Below are 20,310 nucleotides of genomic sequence, written 5' to 3' on the forward strand. Positions count from 1 at the left end.
GACAGAGAGGACAGATGGTTTGAAAGAGGAGTGAAAGAAGCCATCTATGTCCACTGTGAGCGACCATCTTTGAACAGAGGCGGTGGTTTACGACACCAACTGTCTGCCATCTATAATCCAGTTTTGAGTTCCGCCTTAACGCCCACTCACATCCTGGGCCATCTGACCACAGGAATTCGCATGATAAGGTGGGGCCAGGTTTCACAACGAGCTCATCCGAAACCCTGGCTGATTGGGACCCACACCCAGTTTCACACCTTGGCTCAGGCGATTAGAGGATCATCAGGGGTCCTTTTGTCCCTCTGTGGTGGGATACTCCCACTAGGTTTATATCTGGGACTCTCCACCATTTGATCTTAGAACTGAAGAAGCTTCTCGGATGAGAGGTGAAACGTCTTCAAGCAACTTAAAGAAGTCCAGACGCTTTTCTTTGCAAGCTCCTTTGACTACGATGACCTGGATGACTGAGAACCTTCACAGACACTTTTGCTTTCCTTTCTAACAGGTAAGATATTTTTCCTGTTTTAGTATGTTTACTTGTCTTCACGTAATCTTGTAATCTGCTCAGATAAAAAAAACTGTGAGGACAGCTAAACCAGTCAGTCAGCAGCCTTGGGTGCAACACATTCCAAAGTAACGTGTTACTGTAATCAGATTGTATTTTTCACTAAAGCAATAATATATTTTACTGTTCTAAATTTAGTAATAACATATATAGTTACAATGTTGTTACTAAGGTTTTTAAATTGTTTGAAAACTAAAATTTAAAAAAATTAAGCAAAACGTTTTTGGGTTTTTTCCCCACCATAGTTGCACTGTAACCAGCTGATGTCAGGAGGAAAGGGGTGGAACAACCTTAATCCTCATGAAATTTTCATGTGGATATCATTTCTGAAAACGTGTTTGGGCTTATCAGTAAATTCACACGTACTCCAAATATCATGATCTAAAGTTAAAATTTAACCATGTATAACCAAATTGGAGCATAAAAGCATCACATCATAGCTTCAACAGCACAACTCCCATTTAATGTATACGATGCAGTGTAACATAAACAAGCATTGGCGTCCTGGATGCTCTTTTTATTTTCTGATAACTCACTGATCAAGTGTGAGACAAGTAACTATTCAAGAAAAGCATGAGTGGTCATCATTTTACTGTTTGATATTTGGGTAATTTTCTAGCTATGATTGGGACAGAATGGTTTTCTGATAAAGTAAGACTTTAACATTCCTGAATGTAGTTTACGGCTGGAAAATGAAGAAATGGCATCAGCCTGTTTTTTTCAGCCTCAGTTTTGTATGATAAGACAATTAAACATATCACATTCATAAAGAAACTTTCTACTTTCTCTGAATGATTTCACATATCCTCGTTGGGACTTTTTAAGGTTAAAGTAAAAGTAAGGTAAAAGTTACTGACTTGGAAAGTGTGTGGACAAAAAAGCAGAAGGGCTGACTTTCTCCATCCTGTCTTTCAAACGGTGTCCATCTCAGGGTGAACTGTCCTGGTCCAGTTGTACTCAGAATTGTATTATACGGTCCAGCGATCAGCAGCTCAGAGACGTTTCAACAAAAAGAAAAGCAAAAGATTCATTAACTTAATTTTCAAAGCCTCCTCAACTACAAACAAAGTGTTTTTCTGTGAAATAGCACTACATCTCTTCTTTTCTCCTGCGAGCTGAGTAATTTGACTCTTGTGTTGTCCTCGGGATTCCCATATACTTGTTTGCCATTCACCTAGGGGTCATTTTTGACCCGAGGACAACACAAGGGTTAAGCACATTTATGTATGGCTAAGTTAATGAGCTAGGTTTTACTAGTGTACTTTTGCTATTCATTTATATAAAAAAAATAGCAGTATGGTGAGCTGGTTGTTAGCACTGAAGGTCCTGACTTTGACTCCACCATCTGGCATTCTGCTCCCGTGTGTGAGTTCTCTCTGGTTAGTGCGGCTTCCTCCCACAGTACAAAGACAAAAAGTCAGTGGGGTTAGGTTAACTGGTGAATTTAAGTTGCCCATAGGTGTGAGTAAATGCTAAAGGTTGTCAGTCTCTCTGTGTTAGCCCTGCATCAGGCAGGTGTACCCTGTCTCTCGCCGTATTGTGGCTAATGAGAAGCAGAGGATGATAGATGCATTAAAGTACTATTAAACGTAAAAAGCATTTGATTTCTCATTAGGTTAAATGTGTGTCTCTTGATATATGTTGCTGTATTTTTATATCTCATACAGCCTTGTATATATCTGACCGTGTTACGCTCGTATGTGTCTTGTTAAACCTATATTGTGTGCCAGTGCAGGACTGATGCACAGATTAAACACAAAGCAACTGATAGAATCTTGACTTGATAAGTTGACAGAAACATGACAGGAACCCACTGATGTGTGAATGTATTTCTTGTCTAACCTGAAACAGTAGTACATAGTAGTTAACCTTACTGTAACATGTAACTTGTGTGTTTTTCTTTGACTTACGTGGAGCTTTGTGCATATATATATATATATATATATATATATATATATATATATATATATATATATATATATATATATATATATATATATATAAAAAACACCCAGCACGCCCCTGCGGGCGGTTTATCCTTCAAGCTCGGGTCCTCTACCAGAGGCCTGGGAGCTTGAGGGTCCTGCGCAGTATCTTAGCTGTTCCCAGGACTGCGCTCTTCTGGACAGAGATCTCCGATGTTGTTCCTGGGATCTGCTGGAGCCACTCGCCTAGCTTGGGAGTCACCGCACCTAGTGCTCCGATTACCACGGGGACCACCGTTACCTTCACCCTCCACATCCTCTCGAGCTCTTCTCTGAGCCCTTGGTATTTCTCCAGCTTCTCGTGTTCCTTCTTCCTGATATTGCTGTCATTCGGAACCGCTACATCGATCACTACGGCCGTCTTCTTCTGTTTGTCTACCACCACTATGTCCGGTTGGTTAGCCACCACCATTTTGTCCGTCTGTATCTGGAAGTCCCACAGGATCTTAGCTCGGTCATTCTCCACCACCCTTGGGGGCATCTCCCATTTTGACCTCGGGACTTCCAGGTTATACTCGGCACAGATGTTCCTGTACACTATGCCGGCCACTTGGTTATGGCGTTCCATGTATGCCTTGCCTGCTAGCATCTTGCACCCTGCTGTTATGTGCTGGATTGTCTCTGGGGCATCTTTACACAGCCTGCACCTGGGGTCTTGCCTGGTGTGATAGACCCCAGCCTCTATGGATCTTGTGCTCAGAGCTTGTTCTTGTGCTGCCATGATTAGTGCCTCTGTGCTGTCTTTCAGTCCAGCTTTGTCCAGCCACTGGTAGGATTTCTGGATATCAGCCACCTCCTCTATCTGCCGGTGGTACATACCGTGCAGGGGCCTGTCCTTCCATGATGGTTCCTCGTCTCCCTCCTCTTTCTTGGGTTTCTGCTGCCTGAGGTATTCACTGAGCACTCGGTCAGTTGGGGCCATCTTCCCAATGTATTCTTGGATGTTCGTTGTCTCATCCTGGACTGTGGTGCTGACACTCACCAGTCCCCGGCCCCCTTCCTTCCGCTTAGCGTACAGCCTCAGGGTGCTGGATTTGGGGTGAAACCCTCCATGCATGGTAAGGAGCTTTCTTGTCTTTATGTCAGTGGCTTCTATCTCCTCCTTTGGCCAGCCTATTACCCCAGCAGGGTACCTGATCACGGGCAGGGCGTACGTGTTGATGGCCCGGATCTTGTTCTTACCATTCAGCTGACTCCTCAGGACTTGCCTGACCCTCTGCAGGTACTTGGTGGTTGCAGCTTTTCTAGCGGCCTCTTCATGGTTCCCACTCGCCTGTGGGATCCCCAAGTACTTGTAACTGTCCTCTATGTCTGCAATGTTGCCTTCTGGTAGTTCAATCCCCTCAGTTCTGACTACCTTCCCTTTCTTTGTTACCATCCGACTACACTTCTCCAGTCCGAATGACATTCCAATGTCATTGCTGTATAGCCTGGTAGTGTGGATCAGTGAATCGATGTCTCGTTCACTCTTGGCATACAGCTTGATGTCATCCATGTACAGGAGGTGGCTGACAACTGCTCCGTTCTGTAGTCGGTATCCGTAGCCAGTCTTGTTAATGATCTCACTGAGGGGGTTCAGGCCTATGCAGAACAGCAGTGGGGACAGAGCATCTCCTTGGTAGATCCCGCACTTGATGGTGACTTGTGCTATGGGCTTGGAGTTGGCCTCTAGTGTTGTACGCCACATCCCCATTGAGTTCCTGATGAAGGCTCTTAGGGTCCCATTGATCTTGTACAATTCTAGGCATTCCAGTATCCAGCTGTGGGGCATTGAGTCATAGGCCTTCTTGTAATCAATCCAGGCAGTGCACAGGTTGGTCAGTCTGGTCTTGCAGTCTCGGCTGATTGTTCTGTCTACCAGTAGCTGGTGTTTTGCGCCTCTGGTATTCTTGCCAATTCCTTTCTGTGTCCCGCTCATGTATTGACCCATGTGCCTGTTCATCTTAGCCGACATGATGCCTGACAGGAGCTTCCATGTAGTACTGAGGCAGGTTATTGGTCGGTAGTTGGAGGGGACCGGTCCCTTCTTGGGGTCCTTGGGGATCAGGACCGTCCGGCCTTCAGTTAGCCATTCCGGGTGTCTCTCGTTAACTAGCAGCTGGTTCATTTGTGCTGCCAGACGCTCGTGGAGTGCAGTCAGCTTCTTCAGCCAGTAGGCGTGAACCATGTCGGGCCCTGGTGCTGTCCAACTCTTCATACTGGAGACCCTTTCTTGGATATCTGCCACTGTGATGGTTACTGGGCCCTGTTCAGGGAGGTCGCTGTGGTCAGCCCTCAGATCCTCTAGCCACTGAGCATTGCCGTTATGGGTTGCATCCTTCTCCCATATGCTCTTCCAGTATTGCTCCGTCTCCAGCCTTGGTGGTGCTGTTCTCTTATTGTTCCCTTGCCACTGAGAGTACACCTTTGCTGGTTCTGTGGAGAACAGCTGGTTTATTCTCCTGCCTTCTATCTCTCTGGTGTACCTCCTCAAGCGGCTGGCTTGAGGAGGTATATATATATATATATATATATATATATATATATATATATATATATATATATATATATATATATATATATATATATGAAGGAGGCTTCTTGATGCATGCTCAGTGATCCTACAAAATGAAAATAAACCAGTAATATATGTCTATGCTGTGCTCGTATTTATTTTACCCTACTCAAATTCAATTTCTGATACATTTTATTTTAAAAGATTTAAGATGGTTCTTTAAAGAACCACTCAAAAAAGCTTCTTTAAAGAACAGAATCAACTTTTGGACATTTACTTACCTGGATCACTGAGCATGCATCAAGAAGCCTCCTTCATCTCCTCACCCCAACCAGTCACTATTTGCCAACAGGAAGTCAATGAAGAGAAGCCAGTACAGAAGAAATCTACAGGAGAATGTCCACAAAGCACTGAGACATTAGATAGTCATTCAAATTAATAACAAAAGGCATGAAAATATACCACATGAATCAAATGAAATGAAAATAATCAGTGGAAAATGGCATTTAATATCTATCTATCTATCTATCTATCTATCTATCTATCTATCTATCTATCTATCTATCTATCTATCTATCTATCTATCTATCTATCTATCTATTTTTCTTGCATTTGCGGATGTGTGGGTGATTCGATGCTTTCAGCAATATAGTGTAGGTTTCACCTAACGCTTCACGGGCTGTTCATGAGAAGGTGATTATGAAAAATGAAAAGTGAAAGACAAAAATCAAGATTTTTATTCGTGTCTCAGTTAAAAACATTTTTATCTTTGGTTTGCAAAGGAATGTCATTGTTGCAATGACAGGTGGTTAAGAGATTAACATTCCCTGCACATCACCACCTGTCATGAATTACCACAGTGCCATGAGACACTTCCTCATACCAAATCATTCAGTGAATAGAAAGCAGATAAAATGTGTGTGAGTCAAAGTGAGGCTGTGTTTGGAGGTGTTTGCGCAGAGAGATGAACACATTTACCATGTCTCTCTCTTTGCTACTGCTGCTGCTGGTTTGCAGCACGCAAGCTACTCATTTTTATGGGACAGTGATGACCTATTACCCAGGAGACACTTATGCAGATGGATCAGTTATGGTATGTAAATTTTCTTCATAAAACTATTTACTTAGCTTTTGAAATCTGACAGTGCTCAAGTACTCTTTCCACTGTAAATTTGCAGGCGAATATTCAATACAAGCTGAACTTCCACGACTGCACAAATGGTGACACATGGAGTTGCCTCCGTGGTGACTGTGGCTCTGGGAACAACACACTATATGAGGTAAAACAGGAAAGCAGTGGAGAGTGGTGTCAGAGAGAGGGAATCATGACTCGACGGGCTCCCAGCAATGCTCCGTTCGAGCTTTGGTGAGTATAGATCGCCATTTAACAAAATTAAATTTGTTGCACTTGTTTTCTAAGTTATCAGCAGAAGGTGACAAAATCCAAAGCAACTCATTCACATAATAATTAAACTGAACTGAGCTTTTTGAGAATTCCTTCAAATGCGTTTTTAATCTGGGAGATTTATAAAAAACAAATTATTGGGGTTTGGGGTAGGTCTTAATATCTACACATTCAGTTCACTCTGACTAACTTTCCCATAAATTTTCAACGAAGGTTGGATAGTGGTAACTGGATTAATGGCATTGTAAATGGCATTGTATCATGGAGAGCTGTGACTCTAGTGGAACTGAGGAACAGATCTGACACCGGCAAAGCCAACTCGTCACCCCAGACCACCATCATACCTGCTGTAAGGTAAGCCTGCGCACTGTTGTTTTATTTATATAGGTACGGTATGTATTTTTAATTACTGCAAAGAAATTACAAAATAATTCAAAAGAATCACTTGTAAATAAACTTTATCAGTTTAGAATTGAATTCTGTTAAAGTGTGCTTTAAATTCACAGAATTATTGTTGGTGACTTTCCTCTGAACTCCTTTAGGAACTTGTGAATTGAGTAACGTACAGTAAAAAATGCCAAGCTAAATACTTTCACTCAACTGAAAACTAAAATATACCTAGACATACCTTTGTCTAGTGAAGAGAGATTGAATCTCTGCTTTATTAGTGTGAACAAAGACTGTCAACAACTCTTTTTAATGCAGACTAAATGCAGGCAGTTAACCCTTAAACAGGTGAGTGCTGGTGCTGATCAAGTTTACATTCAGTAAATGTAAATGTGTAAAATCTGTACCAGATTTGTAGTATATCAAGTTTTCTAGGTCCTGTGTTAGTGTAGCTGTAGTCTGACTTCCATTGACTAATGGCATCATAATAATAATAATTGCATTTTGCTAAAATGCAATTTATAGAAGTGAACAGCAAGTGTGTTAAAACCAGCAGGTTAAAAACCTAAATGACACATAAGCAGAATTAATCTGTGAAAGAGCCAATGGAGATGGTATAAATTCTGTGGAAAAGCCTGGAGGCATCTGAGGATAGATGGAGAATGGCAGGTCTAGAAAGCCCTCAAGAAATCCACCTGGCTGAAAGAAGGTTAAGATAGGAAACCTGAACAACATAAAAAAAAAAACAATTCTGATAATCCTTTTCTATTTCTCTCTCAGAGTTCCCTCAAACTGTCAGAGAAATTTCGTCTTGTTGGCGTTCGACCCTGATGGAGATGTGGTTAAGTGCAGAAATGGAGATGCATTACTGTCAGAGTGTAATCCATGCACTCCACCATCTGTCCTCAGCCTTTCACCAGTAAGTAACTAGAACAGCTCCTTATGTTATTCTCATTTGTTTTTTTTGTTTTTTTTTTAGCGATAGACACTGGTGGCTGAGACCGAATTGAGGCAGCTACCAAGGACCCAACATCTCATCAATTTATTTTTCTTTTTTGGAGTCTTGTACTCTGTCATTCAGACCCACTGATAGCAGTAATGAAGGTCCATATGCAGTACAGCTGGTGATGGAGGACTTTCCCCGGCAGAACATAACCCTGACTCAAACCAATGGGACACAGACTAATTTAACTACCAATAATGCAATCAGCAAAATACCGGTCCAGTTTGTTATAAGGGGTAAGATTTCGTTTCTTGGCTGCTTAAATTTATAACCACAAAGAGCTGCTCTGAAATAAGAAATGATGAAAGTTGCTGAACTGAGCAAAAACATGTAGGTGTGTTTGTCTTAGTTGGTGTTGCAGTGTTGAGTCTGTTACCAAAAATATTAGGCACAATCTTCAGGAGCAATAGTTGAACAGATATTCTACTTTGGACCATCTGATGGATCAGTTTTCATTTCCATCCTATGAAGACCGGCTGAACATTGTTTCTTTTCTGTAATATTTTAGTGGATCCTGCAGTGCCATCCTGCACAGACGGACTATATCTGCCCAAGTTCCTGCCTCCAACTCCAGCCAACGGAGCTCAGCTATATACCCCTGTTGGACAAACTCTAGAAATCAGCATCAAAGCAGAGGCAACAAATTCCATGTACGTGAAAGAGAAAACAAAATTAGAATGCCAAAGTTTAAAGATAGGTTTTGTTACTGGCAGTGGTTGGACAAGAAATACCACTCTACGTTGGAAGACTTTCTATACTCTCCAAAATGTGATACAGGAAAAGACAAGACCAAGCACAAACTTGAATACCACCTAACATTCAGAGTAGTGCTGTCAGCGTTAATCTCGTTAAAATGGTGTTAACGCCATAACTGCATTAACGTGACAAATCTCTGTTAGCGAGTTAACACGGATTGCCCCATGCGAGGTGCTGCGAGGAGCTAACGCGTTAACCGTGCTAACGCATTGGCGCCATGCAGCCCTCGAGATTTGCCACATTAATGCAGTTATGACATTAACGTCATTTTAACGAGAATAACGCTGACAGCACTAATTCAGATACATAAAAAACTTGATAAATGTTGATTTGACTACATTTAAGTTGTAAAAAAAAAGGCTTAAAGTGAAAAAAAAACAGCAACACATGAAAATTTTATCTACTGCAGCTTTCAAACCTTTTGAAAAACACTTTAATCTTCTTTAATGTAGAAATCTTACGTATTCTGTTTGTTGAAGGATCTCTGAGCTGCTCTACAGTGGGCCCTACACTATATTTCAAAATAAAACAGGACCAGAAGAGTTCATCCTCACGTGGACGCCATCTGAGAGCGAAGCGGGAGAAAGCCACCCCATCTGTTTTGTTGTCCAGGCAGTTTCTGGGTCAGTATGTTGTCCATAAATATTATCCCATAGAGAAATACAACACTGTAAGCAGTATTTGAAAAGTAAAAAAAAGCAACATTAAACAGCATAAAAGATGGATGCAGCCTCTGGGAAGTGAACCATTGGTTGTTGGACTCTGCTTTAATTGTAGTGTTTTGGTGACCTCCGTGTTGGCTTTTATGAGGTTATCATATTTGAAAGTTGTGAATTTGTTTCTTTTGTCAAGATGCATTCATAAACTTTAATGCTGGAAAGCCTGACTGTGCCTTAATGTGCCACGTTTGTAAGGACGTAAGTAAGTCAAGTATGTGAATTACACCCATGTTTATGGAAAAAAAAACCCACTAACGGGAATCAGTGGACATAGACAATAACAGTGGTACTGAGTTCTCAGTTCTTCAGTTCCTAGCAACATAATTAAATAAATAAACCAAAACAATAAATAAAAAAAATACATTTTAAACAGGAAAACAAAAGAAAGACCTAGCAAAAAAAAGTAGATGTGCATAATTCCAGTCTAGTACTATAAAACAGAGAAAGCCTCACTTACATCCATAAATAAAATACTGTGTTGCGTGCTTGCAAGGTTGTGTGATCACATGTACACTTTATATGCTGCTTTAAACAGGAATTTTAAAATATATAAAACATATTTTTACTACATAAAACTAATGGGGCTGATTTACTTTTTACAGTATAGCGAAGTATCACTCTGACTTTCGATGCATCATTGTGACTGTTGAAGAGGGTGAGTTGAGTTTTTCCTGATTTTCGTTAGTCACCTTTTAAAATGCCATTGCCGATTTCCTTCATCATTTTTCTGCACTCGCTTCATATTTCAGTTAATTTTTAAACACACCTCTACTTTGTCTCTAGTTTATGTCGCTGCCCTGAGTGCGAGGATCTCTTTCTCATTGCCTTTTACTGCAGACAACGTTAACAGTGTCATCATACAGAAGGTGAGTCCCTTTTCATCTGTCAGAAGTACTCGTAACAGTGACAGTAATAATTAGCACCACTGCGTGTTTCCTGCTGCAGATTAAAGAAGAACTGGAGAAACGAGGTCTGCCGCCAGATGCGAGTCTACGCCTAGTGAGAGGAGACCAAGTATAAAAAAACAACCACAGCGCCCTCTCACTGCACATGAGTGCACAGCTCAATAGCCTGAGAGTGTTTCTCCTGGGTGTTATAATGTGACACTTCTCAGGGTGATTATGTTTATTATCTGCACTCTGTTCAGAAAAATAAATACCAGATTATGAGCATATCTGGTATTTGAGTCTGTAACTCTGTTTTAATAACAGATGTAAACTGATCAGACTTGTACCTGAAATGTTTTTCTCCGGTTTTTAAAATGTAATTTTTTAAAGAATATTTTTTATTGTATCGCATTGGTTTCAGCTGATTATGTGTTGCATGTGTATATCTGGTGGATTTCATATATAGGTAACTGCACTTTGCAGCATCTTTCTCTAATTTCTTTAATCACCGTGAGGCTCTCTTCTGCATCTGAAATGAATTAAACTGGGCCTTGAGGATTCAGTGTTACAATAACTGATGTTAAGATGCTCACGGTGAATTCTGAGTAAATATCCATCATTACGAGTTATCCAGTTCAGGGTTGTGTGAGAGCTGGAGAACAATCTGTCAGTGAATAAGAGGCAGAGTAAACCCTGGATTGGTAGCCGCTCCATCACACAAAAAGACACACCTATAGCTAACTTGGAATCACCAATAAACCGAGCATGTGCGTTTATGGACTGTGGGAGGAAGCCTGAGTACATGAACTCGAGGCAGGCACAGGGAGAGTATGCCTAACTCAACACAGGAGCTGACTCTATCTCTGTGGAGCACTGCAAAAGAACTTCTGGTGGAGGTGTTGAAGAAGTTGCTGTTCTTTAGCTGTATTAAGTATTTAATAATGAGGCATTTAAAACATTTAGTTAGACAATTAAATATCTGCAAAGAATTCAAAATGACTAAAAGAAATATGAACATAAATAAACACAAAAGACAAAGTGAAGAAAGTGTCGTGGTCCCAGGTCATGTGACCCAGTGTTTTGTGTTGTTGTATTTTTATGTCATTTTGTCTTATAGTTTATGGCTAAGTTCATTTGGTTTGTCTTGAGTTCGTTCCTACATTGCCTAAATTGTTCTGTTTAGTTCATTGATTATTTAGTAATTTCCCCTTGTGTCTTTGCCTTCTGTGTGTCTTTGTTTAAATCAGTTGTGTGAGTTCTTGTGACTTGTTCCTCTCCTCGTGTTTCATCCATTTTTTCAGAGTCTCTCTCTGTCCCCCTCATGTTCCTTCGTGTTCCCTCGCTCCCTCTCCTCTGCCTTTCCTCTATTCGTGTGTCATGTTCCTCAGTTTCCTATACTGTGAAAGTCCGGTGTTTCCATGTTTGGTATGCTTCCCCTGTGACATCATGTTTATTCGTGTCAGTGTGTTCCCCGTGTGTTCTCACTTCCTCATTATCCTTCGGTGTTTTTATGTCAGCTTTTCCCTTGGTCCTGTGTTGCGATCTCCCTTATTTTTGTGCGTTTCCCTGTGTGCCTCTTTGTGTCCTTTGTTCATATACATTTCCGGTTTAGTTTGTATTTCCTTTGGTCTGGCAATAAAGCTCTGTTTGAGTTACTTTTGCCTCCGTGAGTCTGCATTTGGGACCTTTCCTGCCTGCTGCACAGCCAAATTCATGACACAAAGACCAAAAACACTACAAACGTTGCACACTTCAACACAAAGAAACTTCCAGGTGCACATAGGTTTATAATCCCTCAGCACAACATGGTTGCAATCTGCAGGCTGTGCACTGAAAAACACATGCATCATAAACAGTGATGAGAATAATGGTGTTAAAAGTAGCGGTATTACTTTTTTTCAGTAACTAGTAATCTAATTTCTATTTCTGTCGTTACAACACCATTACCGTTACTAACAAGAAAAAGTGGTGCGAACACGTTACTGTTTTTCAACACACAGTTGAAGTTGTCTTCAGGTTAGGGAGCTGGGGGGGTGGCTAAGTACTGCTGATTGACTAAGGAGAAATGAAGTAGTCATGCTAAACCAATCACATAACCAATTTATATGTACGTATGGGTGTATCCGTATGTATGCAGGTGAATGTATACCTTGTACATATCTCTCTTGTGTGAATGTAAATTTGTCTGTGTTATTGTGTAAATACTTACGCTACATGGAGAGATGCCAAACTGCCTTTCATTGTTTTTGTAACAATGACAGTAAAGAGCTATTCTATTCTATTCTATTCTATTCTATTCTATTCTATTCTATTCTATTCTATTCTATCTCGTTGCTGGTTCGTTGTCTCCCTGAGTCTCCCTGTATCTCTGTTTAAAGGTTTCAGGTCAGTTTTGTTAGTTTCTCCAGTATAGTGGATGGGAATTATGGCTCTTTTTAGAGAACTGGCTGTTTCGGTTCAGCTCACTAAAAAGGCTCTTTGGGCTCCCAACCGGATCTTCAGGTTCTTTTGTTGCTTTATTTAATTTATTATCAACAGCAATACAAAATTATGCACAAAATGAATTACTAATGTAAAAAAAAATGTTGTTTTATTTATATATATATTTATGTATGTTTATACATAAATATATACGGTGGCCCCTAGAGACAAAAGACATACAAACTCCAAAACAAGTACAAATTCCAAAGCATGTACAAAACTACCTAGATCACTTAAATTACACAATTGAAAGCATATGTGTATTGTTTGTGTATTTATATACAAACACTCATTAAATTTAATAAAAATAAAATAAAAATATTGTTTTACCTGTTACTACAACACACCAAATCCGGTCGTTGGTATTTCCCAATGACTGTAGAAAACATGGCTGACGCGACAGCAAGTCCTCCCATTGTGCAAAAATGAAGCCAAAATATCCCGCTTGTGGAGGCTGCCATCTTGCATTTTTGGAGCCAGCTGTGTCCCAAAACGTCGGCTGCATCCTCCGGAGGCCGCATTTGAAGGCCGATTACGTCACAGCCAGGCGATGAAGGCTGTCCCAATTCGTCGACTCCTTCAAATGCGGCCGACAAATGCGTCCTTCATTTCCCCGAATTTGAAGGATGGGTCGGGTGTGTCCTTCGTGGCCCACCATATCCCAGAATTCATAGCGCGGCCCAGCCAAATTTCAGCTGCCAACAATGGCAGGCGCTACTAAGTTTTAAAATTAGTCTTATTATTCTTTCTGGGCCACAAAATAAAATTTTAACATATTTTCAGGCGAGAAAGTAGCTGTGTAAACTTCAAATATCTGCTTGGTTTATCAAGACATCGCATATTTGCAAAAGTGTGCCGACGTTTTCGGAGACGTCTGTTACCCACCCGCTTGATAGCAAGCCGGGGGGTTCAATGGCCACTCCAGCCGGCGAGAGCAGCAGACTCCCGGCTTCATCGTTTTCAGACCCACGCTTTTTCGCTACTCAGGTTAAAACATGACATATAAGTCAATGACTTAAAATGTAATTATTTTCCTTTTTTCTGTGTTTTATTTGTTCCGGGGTAAATCGGTTTGGCTGAGATCAGAGTTATTAGATTATTAGATTAAATACAACTTTATTAATCCATCGGGTGGGTTCCTCCGGGATTTTCACACAGCTGAATAAACATTAAACAGAAAACTGATTGAACAGAAGTGTGAGACGGTCAAGAATTTATGGCAGTCTCCTGTTATATTTTAGATAGCAAGGAGCAGACGGCAGAGTTTATAGAGATTGAAAATGTGACGTCATTCAGGGGTAAAACCGCAAAGAATTCTGGGAACTTGTGGCAAGAGGTACTAGCGCACGCAGGCTTTCAATTGAACTCAGTTATACAGCGATAAAAAGAAACACAAAAAATGGCAAGAAGCTGTTGTATTATTAACTGCAATAGCCGGTCGCATGACAGCCACGGAAAGCCGACGGGTAAAGAGATCGATTGTTATCGGATTACGTCGTTGAAGAGAAATTGTTCAGCCATGTTTCCGAAGTAACAAAGTGGCGACGGATGGCCTGGATTGCAGCCATTCAAAGACAAAATATAACGTCTCAGAACACTCCAGCTCACAGGTTAGTCTGCTCCAAGCATTCCCACAAAGGTCAGTCTGCTGTAGTAGTTAATACGTCATTTTCATAACATAATTGGTGATATAGGTTACAAGCAAGTCTGGCGCTGAACAGAAATTGTCGTGCTATGCTCCTTTATTTATTGTGCATAAATAGTGAATTGTCCTGACACAATATTGCGTTTCGCTTCTGTTATTATGGTACATTGACAAAAACATATACTTTTATTCACAGGATAAAACAGGTTTTTTGTATCACTAATTGTCCAGTGCAATTACAGCATACAATATTATTGTCACTGCTACATTTCTGTAACGCGAACCAGAAATTATTTCTACTACTAATTAATTACCATTGAGCTCAAAGGTTATATTAATAAACGTTAACGAATGTGTATTTATGAAGACGATTTGTGAGACTGGTAAACTTATGATACGTACGATGGTCTTTACTTTCTACACGGTGCATTTCAAGGTCCTGCACCCATCCGTCGGTAAACTGTACCTGGGCTTGTTGCAGTGACCTGAAGTTACTAAACTTCATGAGTGTATGCACTCACTCCAAGAACCGTATAATTATAAATATGAGCGTGGTGAAAGTTGGGCAGCACGCTAACGTATCTTGTCCCTCTGTGTGCTCGCAAGGATCTAACACTTTCACTGGTTTGATTTTTTTCCTCGTATCTTTTCTTTGACTTTTCATCAAGTCTGTCTTTGTACGGACCGGCATGGTTCTCCTTCGTTTTGTACATAACTTTTTTGGGGGACAAAGAAAAAGCAAGAATTTATTGGAACCGAAGAATGAACGTTTTGCGGTGCTGCAAATGCTTGCATTTGATGGGGTACTTGGATTGTTTTGCCACGAGTTACCGGCATGCAATGCATGAAAGTCACGTGGTCTGTCAATCTCTATTAAACTCCACCGACACAGCGGTGACGCAAATCTGAAGGCTAGTCCGTCCCATTTCACAGCCTCGCACTTCCGGCCTTCTCGGTCTTCGAAGGACCCAGCCCACGTTGACCACGAAGGCCGGGTCCTCCGAAGGAAGCAGCCGACGTTTTGGGACACAGCTAAAGTCTGCTAGTAGTGACTTGAGGTGGAACGACTGCGTCACACTCCCGCCCACACACCCGCTAGACGTGACCGTAAACACGCCCCCCTACACTTTTTTACGAAGCCCGGCTGCTCCATTTTTTTGCTGATGGGTTTACCGCGACTGAGGACTCATTCAATTAAGGTAAATACAATCACGTTACTGTTATGAAAAAGACACACAGCTTATCATCTTATAGTTCTACAACATCTAAAATCAGTCTGTTGTTAATTTGTTTGCTAGATTAGCCGCTACCATAAGTACTGTGTTGGAGGCTTGTCACTAGCTAGTTTGCGATGCTACACACCTGTTACTCTAATAGTCTGTGTTATTGAATGATTCAGGACTTCTTAGGTTTTGTTATCTATTTTTAAACAGCAATGAGATCATCTGCACACTCTACAGAGGCCCAGAGTTACTGTTAATATCAAAAATGTAATGCTGTCCTTTGAGATGTTAACATTTAAGACTGTGAGTGTAATGGTTTAAATCTTCATAGCCCTCTCCAGCCTGGTAACATGGAAACTTTAAAAACAGCAGCATGAGGTTTAAGTAGCGTAGTGTTATTTGTTCTTTTCATTTAATAATACAGTCCATGTTATATTAACAGCTAGATTCACCCTGGGGAGAAACCAGTGAGGGAGACCATCAGGACGAAGCTGGGTTTCCTGGGTCCAGAGGTTTGGAGAAACTTCTTCCCTTTCTTTCATCACAGTTGTCCTGTGCCAGAAGTTCTGTTGACCCACTGAGAGAGGCATCATTTAAGAAACACAAGGAACACTGAAGGTCATGGCATTGATCAACAGGACTCATGGCCTTCACCAGCAGCTCCCCCACAGGGAAATCTTCAGCACTCCTCCATAGGCCCGCCCCAGGAGATGGATAAACCCAGCATTTCATGAACACTGTGATGGAGACCTTTGGTTTGTGTAATGTTATAAATACTCGGATACTCCCCAGAGGCTCCGGACTTTTACATAAAGATATTATATTCAGTCCTGTAGAAAAATATATGATCCTCTCTGGTTACTCTGGTATGAATAACTTTGAATCACTTTGTGGTAAATAACACAGTATCTGCAAAAAACTGTGAAAGAATTCCAGATCACAAGTTTATAGTTAAACATACAAGTGACGACCTTTGACCTTCATCAGGTTTTATTTAATTGTGTCAGAGAAACTCAAACGTGCTCTTCATGCAGCTGAGTACATAAAGTGTTTAAAATGGAAGCTGTGCAGGTCTGAGATCAGCAGCTAAGTGAAACACCAAACTGAGGTCCTGTTAATGCTGATATATAGTGACACGGTTACATGAGTGATTAATCCTTTTGTTTTTTGTCTTTAACTTTATCAATAAAACAGCTGCAGCTTTCACTACAGCACATGTGGTACTTTAACCTTTGTACTGTTTTCATCAGTTCATTTTGCAGTTAACATGTGAACATGTCGGATGATCTGTCTGCTGTCACTGGGTGGTGCTGAGGTCTGAATCTGAGGGCAGCCCCTGTAGTCACAAAGAACAGAACCATAACAAACTCAAATATAAATTTTATCCCTCAAATCTGAAATAAAGCTGATCCTTCTCTGTCCCACACTCAGGATCTGAAGCTCTTCTCTTACATTTTTTTCAGTTCTACAGTTTAATCCATAGTTACTGATTAATGAGGAGTTACTGAAGTACAACCTTAAAAAATTGTGTTATTGTCTTTACACATGTGGAGACTGAAAACATACTGTTGTTTGCACATATTTGATAATCAGCTCTGTACAGGAGCTGAAGCAGAGTGCAGCCTGTTGCTTTTACAGTATAATACTTGTATTGTACTTGTATATATCTCTTGATTTCTTTAGTCGGTGTAAATGCACGGGTTAGCTAAATGAACTTTACAAAACAAGTTTCCCCACAGTTTCCCAACAGCCGAGCGCTCATCTTAGCTAGCTAGGTCTCAGGACCGAGCTAAGGACGGTAGTTACGGATTAGCTTACAAACATGTTTAACTTACCGAAAAAGTGCAGCGGGGCCTCGGGTCCTTCTGTCGGGTAGTCCAGTTTACTGAAGAACACCTCAGGCTGTCAGGTTAAGACAGTCGGTTTTGTTTTCATAACGCACACGCTGGCCCCCCTCTCAGAGCCTACGCTCTATCTGCTATTTACAAACAGAGATACGCAAGTTTCTCCGTGACTGCAGCTGCCAGTCAAAGCTGTTATGATGACGTTACACCCCAATTTAACATCACTGCGGTAGGAATTAGAATCAAACTTATGGGAGAGGAGACCCCTTGGACATCAATCAGCGTGATGAGAACTATTGAAAACAAAAGAAAGAAAAATGTATCTGAGGAGAATTTATTTATTTTAGTCTGACCCCAGTCCCATCCGCTAACATGGAGGAGGCGGGGTTTATGTCCTATACTGCAGCCAGACACCAGGGGGCGATTAGCCACTAGGTAACAAAAGCTCAACACTGTCTCTAGCATCCTGGAGCACTTCGGTTGTGTTTTGGAGTTTTGGAGATTTCACATTCTTCGGATTTTGTACATGCTTTGTCTCTAGCGGCCACCGTAAATATATTTTTATTTATTCACTCCACATAAAATATAATAAATAAATTATAAAATACAAAAAACAACTATTTAAATTAAAATTTTAAATATTCAAATTTTCAGCTTTTTCCTTTTAAACTAATTTAAAGTGAAAGAACACAAAACACTGCAAACCACAACACAATAAAATACAAATTAAAATATGTAAAAGAAAAAGAAGATGCACATGCTCTCTTATATAGGCCTGAGATGATTTTTTAAGAGAGTGTTTTCCTACTTGGAATTGCATACATAGGACTCACTGCAGGAATAAACTTTCTGAATCCTTTATCATCCCCAGTTACAACTAGCTGTGGATGATTACTATACCTTTCTAATGTGATTATGTTGTCTCTTGTTGTCAAAGGAGCTTTGCAAGCTCCTTTGACTACGATGACCTGGATGACTGAGAACCTTCACAGACATGTTGTCTCTTGTTGTTGTCCCTGGCTCTCTTTCTCTCTTCCTCCTGCTATGTTCCTGTGCTACTGCTAGTGTAACTACCACCCCTCCCCCCTCTGCTCAGCGCAAACACAAGGCTCAAGTGTGGCGTGAAGCGAAAAAAGTGAGAGAGTAAGATAAAAAAAAAAACACTTCAAAGAGTCGGTTCTAAGAGCCGTTTCATTTTCACAGACACATCGCTATTTTTCTCTCCTTGTAGCTGCTGTTGTGCTCTAAATGCAAAGATTACCTCTTCATTGCCTTGGTCTGCGGATGACATCAATGTTATCGCAGTACAGCAGGTGAGATTTTTCTCATTTTTTTAACAGCTCTAGCTTAGTTTTGTTTCATCTTATGATTTATATTATATTTAAATTACAACCACAGCGGCCCCTGCTGTTTAATTATGAAAGTGCAAGTGTTTTCTGTAATTCCTTAACTTGCTTTAAGAGTCTCTCTTCTGGGCGTTCTTATAAATTATGTTTAAAGGGGGGGGGGGGGGATCTATCCATTTGTGGAAAAATCATGGCAAATAAGTCAAAATAACACAGTAATAAAAAAAGGGTTTAGTTATTATTATTTATTGAGTGAATTATCAAAATGCACTGCAGGAAAATGTGTTCACTTTAGTTTGGTAGTTTTTCAGTAAGTTTTCTAGAGAAGGTTTGAAGCAAGTTTAGATTTGTAAAAATTTTTGTGGCACAATGAGCTTGGAAATATACATAAAAAGATGGCTTTATACTTTATTTGAAATATTATTTAGATATGCATATGCTTTTTATACCATATAAAAATAGACATATGGATCTGAATTTAGATCAGATCTTTTTTTGATTTATTAATTTTTTTCATATACTTGCATATAGTACATGATTGAAAGTTTCAGCTTACATAAAATCATTCAGGAAAATTGTGAATATATTCAAATTGTAATGTTTTTGTCATGTATGCAAGTTTTTTTTTTCAGAAGAAGAAAAATTCTTCCCAATCGCCAGTCTTGGTAGCCGGGAATCGGTCTGCCAAGGTCTCCGCTCCTGGCTGCCCCCCGACCCACATAGCACCCAACCCCTATGGTGCCTCCTGCGGGTGGTGGGCCTGCAGGAAGATGGGCCCATGTCCCTTTTTTGGGCTGTGCCCAGCCAGGCCCCATGGACTAAGGCCCGGCCACCAGACACTTGCCCTTGGGCACCCTCCATGGGCCTGGCTCCAGGGCGGGGCCCCGGTAACCCTATCCCGGGCAGGGTGAACTGTTCCCTCGATGGTCTTTTTATAGGGATCTTCTGAATTGCTCTTTGTCTGGTCCCTCACCCAGGACCAATTTGCCATGGGAGGCCCTACCAGGGGGCAAAATCCCCCAGATAAAACCCAGATAGCAAGGAGACATTGAACAGATGTTGATTTTCCATCTGAACCATCAGAATCGTCAGGATTGAAATGTCAACACAAAACCAATGTTGAAACAACATTGAAATACTGATGAAACCTGACACTGACATTGAAATAACATTGATTCACTGTTGTTCTGTCATCGTTGATTGTTGATCTATTTATAGTTGACAAGGTGACAACAATCACGTTGAAAAACCATCGATTTATGGTTGAGCGGGAAATTAAAGCTGCTACCACTTGGACTATTCCGCAGCACCCCTATAGCTCAGTGGGCAGGGATAGCTCAGTAGGTAAAGTGGTCACCCCATGATCGGAAGGTCGGCGGTTCGAATCCACTTAACGGTTACCCTGAGGTACCCCTGAGCAAGGTACCGTCCCTATACACTGCTCCCCGGGCGCCTGCTTAGTGGGCTGCCCACTGCTTCACTGAGTAAATGCGTCAAATGCAGAGAAAAACAAGTAATTTCCCCATGGGGATCAATAAAGTATCCATTATTATTATTATTATTATCACAT

At 40.9% G+C, this 20,310-nt stretch overlaps 1 protein-coding gene across 2 annotated transcripts; it reads left to right on the forward strand.

Moving 5' to 3' along the window:
- Positions 1–5,929: 5,929 nt before the first annotated feature.
- LOC113019413 (uncharacterized) lies at positions 5,930–11,856 on the forward strand. Of its 2 annotated transcripts, none has more exons than XM_080292335.1 (10): positions 5,930–6,137; positions 6,223–6,410; positions 6,663–6,803; positions 7,617–7,755; positions 7,895–8,075; positions 8,348–8,489; positions 9,075–9,218; positions 9,917–9,969; positions 10,098–10,180; positions 10,260–11,856. In XM_080292335.1, the coding sequence occupies exons 1-10, from the start codon at positions 6,009–6,011 to the stop codon at positions 10,332–10,334; spliced, it is 1,275 nt and encodes a 424-aa protein (XP_080148461.1). In that variant the 5' UTR covers positions 5,930–6,008; the 3' UTR covers positions 10,335–11,856. The 2 variants fall into 2 exon arrangements, with proteins under 2 accessions (XP_080148461.1, XP_026018917.2); XM_026163132.2 differs by having other exon boundaries at positions 5,934–6,137; positions 7,898–8,075.
- Positions 11,857–20,310: the final 8,454 nt, after the last annotated feature.

The sequence above is a fragment of the Astatotilapia calliptera genome, chromosome 3 (genome assembly GCF_964374335.1).
Source record: "Astatotilapia calliptera chromosome 3, fAstCal68.1, whole genome shotgun sequence".
Lineage (NCBI taxonomy): Eukaryota > Metazoa > Chordata > Actinopteri > Cichliformes > Cichlidae > Astatotilapia > Astatotilapia calliptera.

Excerpts from the sequence above, each read along its gene's own strand:
- LOC113019413 (XM_080292335.1), top strand. The coding sequence starts at position 6,009 with ATGAACACATTTACCATGTCTCTCTCTTTGCTACTGCTGCTGCTGGTT. Across the intron at positions 7,756-7,894 it reads CTGTCCTCAGCCTTTCACCA|GAGTCTTGTACTCTGTCATT; the intron begins GTAAGTAACTAG and ends TTTTCTTTTTTG. Across the intron at positions 9,219-9,916 it reads GTTGTCCAGGCAGTTTCTGG|TATAGCGAAGTATCACTCTG; the intron begins GTCAGTATGTTG and ends TACTTTTTACAG.